Source organism: Cyprinus carpio, chromosome B6 (genome assembly GCF_018340385.1).
Source record: "Cyprinus carpio isolate SPL01 chromosome B6, ASM1834038v1, whole genome shotgun sequence".
NCBI lineage: Eukaryota > Metazoa > Chordata > Actinopteri > Cypriniformes > Cyprinidae > Cyprinus > Cyprinus carpio.
Window position 1 is genome coordinate 10518355 of NC_056602.1, and position 15669 is coordinate 10534023.

Here is a 15669-nt window from a genome sequence, read left to right on the forward strand (position 1 = left end):
ATTTTATGATTTCTGCAAACTTTTAAAGGGTTACTCCATCCCAAAATGAAAATTTTGTCATTAATCATTACCGCCATGTCGTTCCAAACCCGTAAAAGCTTTGTTCGTCTTCGGGAACACAATTTAAGATATTTTGGATGAAAATCGCCATTTTGGCAATTCTGAGCAGTATGCAGATGGCATGCACTCTTCTGTGTCAGCCGTGCTGCGCTGATGCATTGTTTGCTTTCAAACCAAAGAGTAAATACACGTAAAAATGTATCCTTGTGGCGCGGCTGATACAGAAGAGCGTACGCCATCTGTGTACTGCTCAGAATTGCCAAAATGGAGAGACAAAGGAATTGTTGAATAAAGTCGTTATTTTTGTTTTCTTTGTGTACAAAAAGTATTCTTGTGGCTTCATAATGTTATGGTTGAATCACTGATGGCAGATGGACTATTCTGACGATGTTTTTCATACTTTCCTGGACCTTGACACTGTTATTTATTTGGCAGTCTATGGGACAGTCTCAAGCCTCCCTGTTTTCACCCAAAATATCTTAAATTGTGTTCCGAAGATGAACAAATCTTTTACGGGTTTGGAACGACATTGGGGTAAGTGAATAATGACAAAATTTTCATTTTGGGATAGAGTATCCCTTTAAGACCAACAAGAAACTTAATGCCACACATTGGTAATTTTGCCATAAACACATAATTAAGGCAGCTAACTTGTGTATTTATTTTTAAGTAAAATCCCACTAATGTACAGTCTTGTTTAATGTAGTTAAGTAGTATTCTAGTAGTATGAAGACTACTTTTGAACTTTTAAATTATGGGAGGCACTTCTGCTTTGGGTAAGTTCCACTCAAAAAGACTGCAACAAATCATTACTGTGCATTTCATTTACTCTCCCCATTTAATTTTAATATTAACCATGAATAATTCCCTGGAACTAAACATTCTTTGAAATTATCACAAAAATTCTTAACTGCCATTTTCTTATGTTCTAAGTTAAGCAAAAAGTTAAGAATATTTTGTATTCCCAAAAAGTATTTTAAGAATGTTTTACGTTTTTTTTTTTATGTTTTAAATTTTTTTTTTTAAAGTCTTGAATTTAGTATTGAAAGTGTTTTATATTATATTAATTAAGAATTAGGTATTGTTTAGTTTTTGGTTTTTGCATTTATATAAAACATACCCGGCGCAAATGAATGAAACAGATTGCCTCATCTTGAGACAGGATATTTAAAAGTAGGCTAACTGTTCAAAATGATGTTGTAATTATTGTTATTATGATTAGAGTATTCTAAAAAAAATAAAAAAAAGATCTAAAAAAAACACTATAACTTTTTTCATCACATGCATGTGATGAACACATATCAGAAAGTTATTTTATGTAATTATAAAGTATAATTATAATACATATTTTGAAATAGATTCACAGTTCAACTTTTAGGAATATTGTATTTTACCATAAAACATGCTTCAATGAAATGCACAAGAATCTGATTATAGAGAGATTTTGGCTTAAAATGGCCCGCTGACAAAAGTGCTGTATAAAATGTCTTAGGGCAGGCACAAGAAAAAAAACCCCAATGGCCAGTGAGATGAGGTTGCACAAGGTTATTGTTTAGAACATTTATCTGTCAAAGTTTTTACACAACTTATCCAATGATGTTTGTGATGTAGAGTTTCATGCAAGAAAATGCATACTTAAATATGAAACTATTTAGTCTTCAACCATTAATCGTGAAAATGAGGAGTTATATATAACCCCTGGCAAAAATTATGGAATCACCACACTTAGATGATGCTCACCCAAATATTTTACTTTATAAGAAATAAACAAATCACATATATAACACAAACCAATTTTTGTTTAATAATTCAAAACTCTGGTTATGTGAAACATACTTCAAACAAATTAAATTAAACATTTAATTAATGGAAAAGTATTTTTCATATCAAGTAAAGAAAAAAATTATGGAAACATTCAATGTTGAGAAACAAATTATGGAAATGTCCCAACTCATTAATGATATGGGGTTGCATATCAGGTATAGGAGCAGGGGAAATGGCAATCCATAACTGTCCACACATTAAAATTTTGGACACTTTTCTCATTCCATCAATTAAAAAGAAGTCTGGCGATGATGTCATTTTACAGGATGATAATGCATCTTGCCACAGAACAAAGAGTGTTAGCTTTTCATCAGGAAAGGCATATCAACTCAATAAAATGTCAGCTAACAGTCCAGATCTCAATCAGATTAAAACTATTTATGATGGAAATTGGTCCACGGCAAGGCTTCATCTTGAAAAGCTGATCTGTCAACTGATATTCAAGACCGTTGGAACCAGCTTGATGAAGAATATTGTTTTTCATTAGTGAAGTCCATGCCCTTAACAATTCAGGCTGTCATAAAAGCCAGAGGTGGAGCAAGAAAGTACTAATTGTGTTTTTTGGTTGGTGATTCCATTTTTTTTCTCAACATTGAATGATTCCATATTTTTTTCCCCTACTTGATATGGAAAACAATTTTCCATTAATTGAAGGAGTTTAATCTCATTTGTTTGAGATATGTTTCACAATACCAGAATGTTGAATTATTAAACATAAATTGTTTTGTGACATATCTGTGATCATTTGTTATGACCTAAAAAAATTGTGTGAACATCATCTAAGTGGGGTAATTCCATATTTTTTGCCAGGGGTTGTATGTTCTATACATAAAAATAGGAATGCTATGTTGTTGAATTATATACGAGTCTTGAAAAGAAAGAAAGGTCCTCTCATTTCTCAATGTGTAAATATCTGGTGATCAGGGACTTGAGGACAGTTCCACAGGTGCACTGAACAAGCATGAAAAAAATGTTAAATCAAGTATTAAACAAGTATTAAATCCTTTTCAATAGAGATCTGTAAAGCCTAACGGCTTTGAAATACATTTTCCTGAAAAAGGGACTTTTTTTTTTTATACAGTGTCCTCCATAAGTATTGGAACAGTAAAGACAAAATTGCTTTCTCTGCTGTGGAGTCAAGACATTTGCAAATATGATTAAAAGATGAATATGCATCAAAACTACAGTCAAGTCAAGTCAAGTCATCTTTATTTATATAGCGCTTTAAACAAAAAAGATTGCGTCAAAGCAACTGAACAACATTAATTAGGAAAACAGTGTCAATAATGCAAAATGACAGTTAAAGGCAGTTCATCATTGAATTCAGCAATGTCATCATGCAGCTCAGTTCAGTCAAAACTACAGCAACTATTTAGTGCAGATCCCTTGCATGCAATCAGAGCAGTGAGTCTGCAACCCATTTTCCCAGCCTTTAATGCAGCCAGTTCCAACTGTTGCTTGTTTTGGGGAGTCTGCTCTTCAGCTGGTGAAATTAATTTTCAGTCAGATTTAAATCTGGAGATTGATTTGGGCAATCTAAGACTTGACATTTCTTTGCCCCGATAAAGTCCTTGACTGAACTGGCAGGGTGTTTTGGGTCATTGTCCTGATCCAATATGAAGTGCTTTCTAATGAGTTTGGTGGCTATTTCTTGAATATTGGTAGCCAAGATGATTTTGTACCCTTCCAAATTCATCTTGCTACTACCATTATACATTAAGTCAACATTAAAATTAAGAGATCCTGTTCTAGAGACAGCCATGCATGCCCATGCCATGACACCACCTCCACCATGCTTTACAGATGAGGTTGTATGCTTAGGATCATTTGCAGTTCCCTTTTTTCTCCACACTTTTGCTTTCCAATCACTTATATAAGTGTTAATCTTTGTCTCATCGGTCCATCAACTCAGTTCCAAAACTCTACTGGCTCACCTTTGTGAAGAATCTTGCCTTTCTATTTTTGGTGCTGATCAGAGGTTTGCATCTGTAATTCTGTGTCAAATTCTCCTGCGGACTGTAGCTTGACAGAGCATCACCCCAGCTTTCTGAAGGTTGTTGGTGATTTTACAGACATGTATTTTATGGTTCATTTTCACAGCTTTTATGATTTGTCTGTTAACAACTACTGTTGTTTTTCTCAGTCGATCAGGTTAGTTTCCAAACTCTTGATTTCTCCATGCCCTTTGTTTTTCCTGTAGCTCTAATTGACTTCCTCTTTTCTTTTAGCATCCAAATTGCTTGCTTTTCTTTGACAGTCGGCTTCCTCGTCTTCATTCTGGTTTGTGTGTGTCATCATTGAATGCAAGACTTAGAATGCAGAAGCAATGGAAATAACAGATAAGACACATTCCCTGCTTTTAATATCTGAAGAATTAATGCAACAGGACACATTAATGCAACAGCTGAACACTTAGGCAACTGTTCCAATACTAAGGCTCACATCAGATAGGGAGATGAAACTCTAAAAGTGCTGATCTTCTTAGCTGGTAAAACATCTTTCTGTTGAATCACCCAATGATAAAATGTGACATTCTGTAGTTTTGTCTCATATTCATCTTTTAATCATATTTATAGATTTCTTGACTCCACAGCAAACAGAACAATTTTGTCTTTACTGTTCCAATACTTAAGGAGGGCACTGTATAAGTCTTTATATCTTTTAAAAACTATCCGTTCATGCATCCCCACTCTAGCACAATGGATGCTGGTAGCCATCGACTTCTACAGTATCAGTGGCTATCATCAACTGTTTGGTTACCAGCAAACCGATTAAAATATATTTCAATATTTTTTTTAAATACCTTTTTTGTTCAACAGATGAAGTCCAGTTATTATTATTTTTTAAATTAAACATGCACAAATCAATTGTCCACAGTAATATCTGTAATAAACATTTACAGGTGCATCTAAAAAAAATTGAATATAGTGAAAAAAACTTTTTTCTAACTTATTTCAAAAAGTGAAACTTTCATATATTCTAGATTCATTAAATGTAAAGTAAAACATTTCAAAAGTTTTTTAATTTTGATGATTAGAGCTTATAGCTCATGAAAGTCAAAAATCCAGTATCTCAGAATATTAGAATATTTACATATGAGTTTTATTAAATAACCATCCCTACAGTATAAATTATCTGTATCTCTTGTTCTTTGAAACCACAATATTGGGGAAGACTGCTGACTTGGCAATGGTCCAGAAGACAATCATTGACACCCTCCACAAAGAAAGTAAGTCACAGAAGGTCATTTGTGAAAGGGGTGGCTGTTCACAGAGTGCTGTATCAAAGCATATTAAATGCAAAGTTGACTGGAAGGAAGAAACTGGGTAGGAAAAGGTGCACAAGCAACAGGGATGACTGCAAGCTTGAGAATACGGTCAAGCAAAGCCGATCCAAAAACTTGGGAGAGCTTCACGAGGAGTGAACTGAAGCTGGAGTCAGTACACCAAGAGTCAACACGCTCAGACTTCTTCAAGAAAAGGGCTACCAAGCCACTTCTGAAACAGAAACATCGTCAGAAGCATCTTACCTAGGCTAAGGAGAAAAAGAACTGGATCATTGCTCAGTGGTCCAAAGTCCTCTTTCCAGATGAAAGTCAATTTTGCATTTCATTTGGAAATCAAGGTCTGGAGGAAGACTGGAGAGGCACGGAATCCAAGCTGCTTGAAGTCCAGTGTGATGTTTCCGAAGTCAGTGATGATTTGGGGTGCCGTGACATCTGCTAGTGTTGGTCCATTGTGTTTTATCAAGTCTAAAGCCAATGCAGCTATCTACCAGGAGATTTTGGAGCACTTTATGCTTCCATCTGCTGACAAGCTTTCTGGAAATGCTGATTTTCTTTCCCAGTGGGACTTTAGCACCTTGCCACAATGCCAAAACCTCTTCCAAGTGGTTTGCTGAGCATGATATTACTGTGCTTGATTGGCCAACCAACATGCCTGACCTGAACCCCATACGGAATCTATGGGATATTTTCAAGAGAAAGATGAGAAACAGTCGATCCAACAATACAGATGAGCTGAAGGCTCAATATTGCCTCAGCAGTGCCACAAGCTGATCGCTTTCATGCCACACGTCACTGATGCTGTCATTTGTGCTAAAGGAGCCCCAACCAAGTATCGAGTACATAAAAGAACACACTTTAAAGAACTTGAACTTTTCTGTTTTGCAAATCTTTTTTTTTTCTTTTGATTGATCTTAGGAAATATTCTAATATTTTCAGATACTGGATTTTTGACTTGCATGAGCTGTAAGCTCTAATCACCAAAATAAAAAACAGATAAAAAACTTTTGAAATGTAATGAATCTAGAATATATGAAAGTTTCACTTTTTGAAATAAGTTATATAAAAAATAAAAAATAAACTTTTTCATGATATTTAAATTTTTGGAGATGCACCTGTAGAAAATAGATTTATTTCATGCTGCCTTTAAAATGTCAAGAAATTATATTACAAAAAGTATCTGTTAAAAACATCTCTGACCACATAACTAGCAAATGAGTAAACATTAGAAATGTTTATTGAACAATTCAATTTTGATGATGACAAATGGAACAAGGCAAATTCTATTACAAAAAAATGGGGTTGTAGGAGAGGAAAGAGCAGTAGTATATTTCTCTAGTCCATCCTGGCCTTCAGGGTACGTGTGGTTATCTGATCCTTCTCACTAAAAAAAAAAAAAAGTATATTCTTAATATTCTTTATTTTTATATTCTTAAAGTCTTACTGTTTTGCACAAATCGAAATTAGATAATTAAAAGTTAATGATTGTCATACTATCACTAAGATTTATGACATTTCATGATATACTTACATGACATGAACAACGACTCCCATTCCAGACACTGCATCTCTGTCAACAGCGTTCAGCATGGCCTGTGAGATCGTCTCAAATAAATCCTCTGGTTTCTAGAGAACACAATCAACAGCAAAAGTCCATGAGATTACCAGACCTAGATCATAAATCAGCCTAATACAGTTACATGGTCTTGTTTCCCTCCACCTACCATGTCAGGTTCCCACAGGGACTCGCACATGCCGTACATCTGCTCTGCGCAAGTTCCACTCACAACAAAGTCTTCTGTCACCATTGGGCATCCAATAAGGTCAAGGGAACAGATGAAGGGTTCAAAGGTCTTTGGGTCCAGACCAGCAATCACAGGCTCGATGTAGTATGGCCCAAACCTGAGACAGGGACATGACATATTGCAATTCTATACACAGTGCACATGGGAATATTCTGTTTAGCAATGAACTCTTTGAACTCTGGAATGCAGCAAAATTGCATACACATTGCTTAGTAATTATAACATCCCACTAGCTGATTTTGAATATGTAGGTTTGCAGGACCCTATTAGAAACTGAGTTTAGTAGGCCTAAATACTACAAAATGTGAATTTGGATCAGTTGGGGTTCCTAAAGTAAAAATCCTATTCATTTTCTTGACAGGGGAATTAATTTTGATCTGCTGTGAGCTATGAGGTTGTTATTTGACAATATATACTGTTATTGAAGCCATCAGCCCACATTATTTAAACTCCTTTTTTAGATGGAAAGAACACTTTAGAACCCACCCGCTCCCATGAAGCACTGGGGATGATAGAGTCAATAGTTTTATATTCCTCCATTGTTTTTAATTTGAGTGTGTAGTTTGTGATGCTTCATGGGATTGTAGTTTCTCTTCTTTATTAATGTCATTAAGCACAGTACCTTTGTCTGATTTCCAAATACTCCGTTGCTTCAAAACAAAGTTTGTTGTGATTCACCCTATAGCTGGCTGGTTTGGTTTTAAGGCTTACAACTCTTAAACACTGTATCCGAATATGCCTACTTTCATACTTGTAGCAGGCGAAGCATAGTATATGAAAAATTATGTCAGAGTTCATAGTATTCCAAAAACAGTATGCTAAAAGTACCCCAGGTAAGATGACCTACTACTTCTGTCGACTTCTACTATCCCATCGTAGTGAAGTGACTACTGACACTGGTAGGTTACTTGACAGTAACATCATGCCAGATGTAGTATGTGCAAATTTCATTCATACTATATAGAACAAAATTTTTTAATAAAATTCCTATGGGAAAAATACTTTCAATACAAGTGAGTGGACACTGTAGCACTATTACAGTTAAGAACAACAACAACAAAAAAATATTTACCACTGATTGAATGCATTTGTTGTTCCACTAATTCCCTTCCATTTTCCGCAATTGGTTTTCTCTTTGCCAATTAACAGTAACTAGCAGGTACAGATGTGCATTTTTTACCTCCTCTCATACAGAAGGTTGGACACCATGCTCATGAAGGTCTTCGGCTTGATCTGACGACCTTCCTTCAGCTCATACAAGTTCAAGCGGAACTTCAGCCTTTGAGATCTAGAACGAGAGAGAAAGGTAAAAACCAGAAGGTAGCCTATTTTAAAAAGAAAAATGACAAGTGTTATGTTAAATATCAAATATTCTAATGCATCTGACACCGTATTCTTACACTGTCTGTACATCTGTGGCAAGGCCAGCCAGCCCGATGTAGAGTCTGTCTCCCATAGGGAAGATTTTCTGGAAGTCGGTGGTAACCATCTGTGCCTGGATGCCAAACCTCCGGTCTGATGCTATTGCCACACATTCCTTTCCACGCATCGCCATGACGGCACCTCCATTATATGACATAATAGACTATGGGAAGATGACAATAAGACAACAAAACTTGTATGATTAACAACTGCACTTTTCCATACAGTCTGCATGAAACATATATGATTATTATATAGACTTAAAAAAAAAACACTTATCATTGTATCACATATACATATCACAAAGATCACTTACAAAACAGGATAAGAAACATGCGATAGAGCAAAGCAATAAAATACATTTCCAAACAAGATACAATAAATAGAGATAGTTAAATGAAAATTTATTTTGTATGACTAAGCACTTTGCAAATGTTATCCAACTCCACATCTGAAATGCGTATAAATGCTGACACATTTGATCAAGAAGAGTTCATACTGAATTCCCCTTTTAATACCGATGCAATTATGAAAATCATGATATAAAATACATCTACACATGACTAATCACCATCCAGATTTAGCCCAGGCATCCAAATGCAACACTGTTAGTTTCGTTTTAAATATGATAGATTCAAATAATCCTGCTCAATAGTACACACTCCATATAAATAAAGCTTATTATGCATGTGAAATGCATTTAGTTTATTCATAGTAAAAAGCAAAATAAGATGCAGTTTAGGACAAATAACTTTATAAATACTTTCGCCAGGAAAGATAAGATGGCAAATGAGCTAACGTAACAGTGCTAATATAGACGATTAACTCACATTCAACAAACACACTTAATTCTTCAAACGAGTTCACTTACCATGATGGCAAATGTAAAAAAGCAGGCACCAATATGAGAACTATTTATAAGATTTGATTATGTTATGCTGAAAATAAAGCTGCAGACCGGGTTACACACGGTGACTACACACTTTCTTTCAAGCGCTGATAGTTGTTCCCTGTTCACGTCATTTCCGACAGCCGCGGTCCCTACAGCGCCCCTGCTGGACAAACTCCTCGACTAAATCGTTACACCACCACCTACTGTAAAAATTATAAGCATAAGAATTCAATAATTTTCCAATCCTACCCATTTCAAACACTGCATGGGAGATAATGTGATTCACTTTTAACGGACAAATGTGTTGTATTTTACGTTAGGGGGCGGTAGTGCGCTGTAATTAATTCTCACCCACAAGAGCAAAAGGACAGGAGAAGAAAACGCAATGCTAAACAAAACAAAAATATAAAATGGGCTCGGAGGATGGAGTCTTTAAATGCAAGTAACACGTTTTACAGCAAAATGTATCGGTAACGGCATGCTGAAACAACAATATCGCGAATTTGTCAATGTATGTGATTTATTCCATTTTCAAGCGGTGGTCAGAGGCACATACGTTTACCAGTCGTCTCTGTGCATTTAGGGACTGACGCTAACACGGCAGATCTGATTGCATGGAGAGCCAGTAACAACAGTCTGTTTACAGGGAGGAGAAATGCAGCCATCAAAGCCTTTGAGTGAGTAAATCCATTCCAGTCTTGACTTAACCGAGTGCTGTCATGCCTTGTCGTGTACACGTGTTTATTTGATGCTGTTGATCTTTCAATCTACAGGCTGTATGTGAAGGAGAAACAGCTGGCGGGCAAAGTGACGCCTGCATGGGTTCGAAAGAAGTGGGAAAATCTAAAACAGAAGTATAAGGTGATGTCATGCATTTATTATATTATAAAGAGTACATTTCTAAGAACTTGGTAGACAATTTAAACTGGGTTTTTATTTTATTTTTTAATTCACAACATTGTCATTGACCTATAATAAATTTTTTTTCTTTAATAATTTACTCTAGGACCTCAAAAGCCTCAGTATGGTTGGGGGAAACACATCAGTTGCAACCTGGAAGTGGTATGCAGTCATGGATGGAGCACTGAGTAGCGAGACCTCCCTCAACCATTTCATCACGCCTGTCCAAGTGTCCTCATCTGCTCAGGATGCTCCACCCATCAAGCAGAGAAAGGAAGAGGACTGGTTGACAGCTGTGCGGGAGATGGAAAAGAGACAGGAGGAACGAGAGAGGCTGGCTTCAGAGAGGGAGGACGAGAGAGACAGACGAGCTGCAGCAAGAGAAGAAGAGCGAGACAGACGGGCTGCAGAGAGAGAAGACGTGAGAGAGAGACAGACGTCGGAGAGGGAGGAGAGGAGGGAACGAGAAATGCTTTCGAGACAGGAACGGTGGGAGAAGGACATGCTGGCAAGAGAAGAAAGGCTGGAAAGGGACTACAGAGAAAGAGAGGAGAGGAGAGAAAGAGAAGCTGCTGCTAGAGAAGAAAGGCTTTTTAAGCTCCTCGAGACATTTATGGCCAATAAGTAAAACTGTTACTGATGCATTCCAAGAACTGCTTATTTTCTACAAATAAACTCTTTTGCATTGCCATCATGTGTCTAGTTCTTTTGAATCCTAAAATTAGTAGTTAGTATTAGATTAGTCTTTCACAAATGCAACAAATACAAATAATTAGGTAATTATGCTAATTGTAATAAACCAAAAAGCCCAAAACAACATGACGGGATTAAATAATTTATTATTGAACTAATTCAACAGATAGCAACACATTAGACATAAATCAATATACCCACAAAGCAGCACAGACAGAAACATATAATACCTGCTGAGCTTTTACATTCTGAATACAGTACAAGGGTGTGAGACATTCAAATAATACTCTAGTTACTATTTTAACACGAAATGTTATGTAGAAGAATTCTGAAAAAAAAAAAAAGTTTAAAGTATAGTTGTATTTTAGAGTCAGTTTAAGCATTAGTTGAATTACGCAGAGGTTAACAGAAGAATCAACACCAACATAATCAGGACAACAGCCGGGAAGATACTTAGAATATTTCTATTTAAATACATACATATATATATATATATATATATATATATATATATATATATATATATATAATAAAAGTTTTCAGTTGAAAATTTGGCAGGTGCTTTGAATTTGTCTTTGCAAACAAATATTTGGCAACAATATTATACAAGTGTCTTTATATTTCTGAAAATAAAGCATTTATAATATTTATTCTAAATATCTATTTTTATATAATCCTTTAAATAAATTCTTTAATAGATGACAAATATTTAGAATACATCTATATAATGACAGTTTTTGTAGTTATAATTTTCACAGAATGCTTATTTTATTTTATTTAAAATGATGTCATTTATCTCACTATAGACTGAATGGTACTTTAACGTTAATTAGCTTCATTGGTGTGTAGAATTATGCACAGTGCTTCATAAATAATTGCAAATGATGTCCCATGATAGCTTAAATTAACAAAATAAAGTTACTCAAGAAATCTGATCACAGGATTTCTTTTTCCACTTCCTGTTAAACTAGCACATTATCCTAAAGCTGGACATTCTCACACGTGAGACTCGTCCAGATCCAGGTCAACAGGGGACAGGGGGAGCGGAGAGAGAGCGTGGGGTGTGAGCAGCGAGGTCAGGAGTGGGTTCTCTGTGCCACGGTCCTCTCCTACACTAGGGGAGGTGTCTGTGTTTTGCAGAAGCCCTGTGGTCTCTTCGTCCTCTGGGCTTTCTCTGATCTGGGTTGGGGCCAGTCGGGATGGTGTACTCAGGATGGGGAGGGGAGGAGGAAGAGGGGAGCAGGCTCTAGAAGTGGAGCTTGAGGCAGCAGAGGGGGTTGGAGAAAGACTGCTTCGTACACTCCCCTGATCTTTTCTGTCTTTATTCTCATACTGAGAGGAGTAAATAAAGCAAGTGTCAGATTCAGAGGTATAAATGGCTACATTCAATTTTAAAGACACTCACGCATTGCACCCAAACATACAGGTGCATCTCAATAAATTAGAATGTCGTGGAAAAGTTAATTTATTTCAGTAATTCAACTCAAATTGTGAAACTCGTGTATTCAATAAATTCAATGCACACAGACTGAAATAGTTTAAGTCTTTGGTTCTTTTAATTGTGATGATTTTGGCTCACATTTAACAAAAACCTACCAATTTCAACAAATTAGAATATGGTGACATGCCAATCAGCTAATGTTTCCTGAGTCTTCAAAATGGTCTCTCAGTTTGGTTCACTAGGCTACACAATCATGGGGAAGACTGCTGATCTGACAGTTGTCCAGAAGACAATCATTGACACCCTTCACAAGGAGGGTAAGTCACAAACATTCATTGCCAATAAGCTGGCTGTTCACAGAGTGCTGTGTCTAAGCATGTTAACAGAAAGTTGAGTGGAAAGAAAAAGTGTGGAAGAAAAAGATGCACAACCAAGCAAAATCGATTCAAGAATTTGAGTGAACTTCACAAGGAATGGACTGAGGCTGGCGTCAAGGCATCAAGAGCCACCACACACAGACGTGTCAAGGAATTTGTCTACAGTTGTCGTATTCCTCTTGTTAAGCCACTCCTGAACCGCAGAGAACGTCAGAGGCGTCTTACCTGGGCTAAGGAGAAGAAGAACTGGACTGTTGCCCGGTGGTCCAAAGTCCTCTTTTCAGATGAGAGCAAGTTTTGTATTTAATTTGGAAACCAAGATCCTAGAGTCTGGAGGAAGGGTGGAGAAGCTCATAGCCCAAGTTGCTTGAAGTCCAGTGTTAAGTTTCCACAGTCTGTGATGATTTGGGGTGCAATGTTATCTGCTGGTGTTGGTCTATTGTGTTTTTTGAAAACCAAAGTCACTTCAACCATTTACCAAGAAATTTTGTAGCACTTCATGCTTCCTTCTACTGACCAGCTTTTTGAAGATGCTGATTTCATTTTCCAGCAGGATTTGGAACCTGCCCACACTGACAAAAGCACCAAAAGTTGGTTAAATGACCATGTTGTTGGTGTGCTTGACTGGCCAGCAAACTCACCAGGCCTGAACCCCATAGAGAATCTATGGTGTATTGTAAAGAGGAAAATGAGAAACAAGAGACCAAAAATGTGATGAGCTGAAGGCCACTGTCAAAGAAACCTGGGCTTCCTACAACCTCAGCAGTGCCACAAACTGATCACCTCCATGCCACGCCGAATTGAGGCAGTAATTAAAGCAAAAGGAGCCCCTACCATGTATTGAGTACATGTACAGTAAATGAACATACATTCCAGAAGCCCAACAATTCACTAAAAATTTTTTTTATTGGTCTTATGAAGTATTCTAATTTGTTGAGAGTGAATTGGTGGGTTTTTGTTAAATGTGAGCCAAAATAATCACAATTAAAAAAAACCAAAGACTTAAACTAGTTTAGTCTGTGTGCATTGAATTTATTTAATCCCTGAGTTTTACAATTTGAGTTGAATTACTGAAATAAATGAACTTTTCCACAACATTCTAATTTATTGAGATGCACCTGTACAGTACAGAAATGTTCATATCCAGCTAACAGGGACATTCTCAGAATTTCCATAATATTCTGGTAAAGTTCTCTCAAAGGTATAAAAAAAAAATGTTCTTCCAGTAACTTTAATAGAATATTTGTTAAAAGTTATGTGGTCTTGAACTGTTAGCACAAAAACATTATCTATACATTGTTTATGGAATATTTTTCTGAAACATTTTAGAAGTTTGTCTAACATTTTTTTTTTAAATGTCACCACTTGATTCAGAATGTTTCAAATGTAACATTCCCCTAATGTTTGCAAAATTATAAAATAGAATGTTTCCTTAATAATTACATAAAATATTTCCAAAACATTTAAAAAACTGAACATTAAGAAATAACTTTTCTGTTTAATTACTTAATGGGAATGATATCAAAATGCTCTTACAACATATTTTCATTAGCTGCATATAAACCTAAGCATGTGCTTAAGCAACAACTCTGCAAGCTTTCATTCAAACAATGTGCTCTTATGACTGACAGTGGGTACAATCAGACCTGTGGCCATGCTGGTTTGTGCTGGGCAGTTTTGATGCTAGGTGATGAGGACTCTGATGTGGCGGAAGGAGCATGGCTCAGCTTCCCGACCTCTGTGACCCCTGGTAAGCTGCTGCTGGTGCTGGGAGTGGCAGTGGGAGATCTGCCAGCCAGTTCCTGCTGGGTCTCAGTGAAAGTGACAGACCTCTTTTGGTCACTGTGAGCTGAAGAAAAGATGACAGATTCATTAGACTCTAGAAATTCATTAGTATACACTATTACTTCATGCAGTTTCCTGGGAATCAAATTCATAACATCGTTTTTGCTAGCACTATGCACTACAGTTTGAACTATAAGAAACTTTATCTGGTTCTTACAGTCGCCATCTGAGTGGATGTACTTAACCCTATAAAACCATATCAAATTTGGAACATGGCTTTCTAAGGCCTCCACATTATTCATTTGTTCAATTGCTTTTTAAAAAGGCAAAAAAGGCCTACTCCTGGTGTGAGAAGGACCTTTAATATTATGCTGGGAAGTCTTTGTTGGTTTTGATAAAATAATGCTAAAATACTGATGTCTTAAAATTACTATTCAGTGGATTTAAGCAATGTAAAATTAATATTCCATAGATTGCTTATAGAAAAGCCAAGTTGAAAATGTATTAAAAATTATACATTGTGTATTTTAGGTATGTCTTTGTATTATAAAATAATATAATAATTCAATTAAGTTAATTTTTTTTCTAATTATGTATTTAGAGTGGATACTGATATGTAATTTTTATATATGCAGTCTACTGTATAATTATTAAAATCTCATATTTTTAATATAACAATGGTTTTGCAATCATAAATATTTTTATTAATATTATTATTCATAATAATGTAATTTATTTGTGTATATTACATTAATCTATTTATTATACTTGGCATTAAATCTGCTGACATCCACAAAGAAAAAGGAATTCATAGACTGCAATGAAGGGTTTTTATGTTATGTACAATAACTTACCAATAATGATACACATTTATATTATATTATATTATATTATTTTATATTAAGGTTTGTTGTTTTTATTATATTATATTATATTATATTATATTATATTATATTATATTATATTATATTATATTATATTATCCATGCTATAAACATACACATATACACATAATCACCACTCATATTCATTTTCTTTTTTAAATGTAATTACACAAACAACAATTACTCTTAGGCTGAATGGTCCTGCGGGTTGTTGAGAGTCTGGCTCCCTGACGTCCACGAGACTCGTCCTGCACCCTCTGTATAGACAGCAGGGGTCGCCGAAGCTACAAGACACAGTGCCTC

At 35.8% G+C, this 15669-nt stretch overlaps 3 protein-coding genes across 5 annotated transcripts in view; 1 reads left to right on the forward strand and 2 right to left on the reverse strand.

The window, feature by feature from the left end:
• Positions 1-6382: 6382 nt before the first annotated feature.
• Positions 6383-9409, reverse strand: LOC109055175 (proteasome subunit beta type-3-like). The gene is made up of 6 exons (XM_019072408.2): positions 9266-9409; positions 8373-8557; positions 8153-8260; positions 6892-7069; positions 6699-6793; positions 6383-6551 (listed from the first exon to the last, which is right to left on the reverse strand). The coding sequence occupies exons 1-6, from the start codon at positions 9266-9268 to the stop codon at positions 6503-6505; spliced, it is 618 nt and encodes a 205-aa protein (XP_018927953.1). The 5' UTR covers positions 9269-9409; the 3' UTR covers positions 6383-6502.
• Positions 9410-9484: 75 nt separating this feature from the next.
• On the forward strand, positions 9485-10877 carry si:ch73-193c12.2 (vicilin-like seed storage protein At2g18540). Of its 3 annotated transcripts, none has more exons than XM_019072407.2 (4): positions 9485-9724; positions 9870-9963; positions 10060-10147; positions 10293-10877. In XM_019072407.2, exons 1-4 carry the CDS (start codon positions 9697-9699, stop codon positions 10812-10814), a joined length of 732 nt encoding a protein of 243 aa, XP_018927952.1. In that variant the 5' UTR covers positions 9485-9696; the 3' UTR covers positions 10815-10877. The 3 variants fall into 3 exon arrangements, 2 of the variants coding, with proteins under 2 accessions (XP_018927952.1, XP_018927951.1); XM_019072406.2 differs by having other exon boundaries at positions 9553-9756; XR_006154997.1 differs by having other exon boundaries at positions 9555-9797.
• A 128-nt stretch (positions 10878-11005) lies between these two features.
• LOC109082946 (protein unc-80 homolog) overlaps positions 11006-15669 on the reverse strand; it is a 44346-nt gene continuing 39682 nt past the window's right edge. Inside the window, exons 62-64 of the mRNA XM_042725666.1 lie at positions 15551-15650; positions 14344-14546; positions 11006-12211 (exon numbers count right to left, since the gene is read on the reverse strand). Of these exons, the coding sequence (XP_042581600.1) occupies positions 11876-12211; positions 14344-14546; positions 15551-15650 (639 nt within the window). The 3' untranslated portion in view covers positions 11006-11875. The remainder of the gene's footprint in view (positions 12212-14343; positions 14547-15550; positions 15651-15669) is intronic.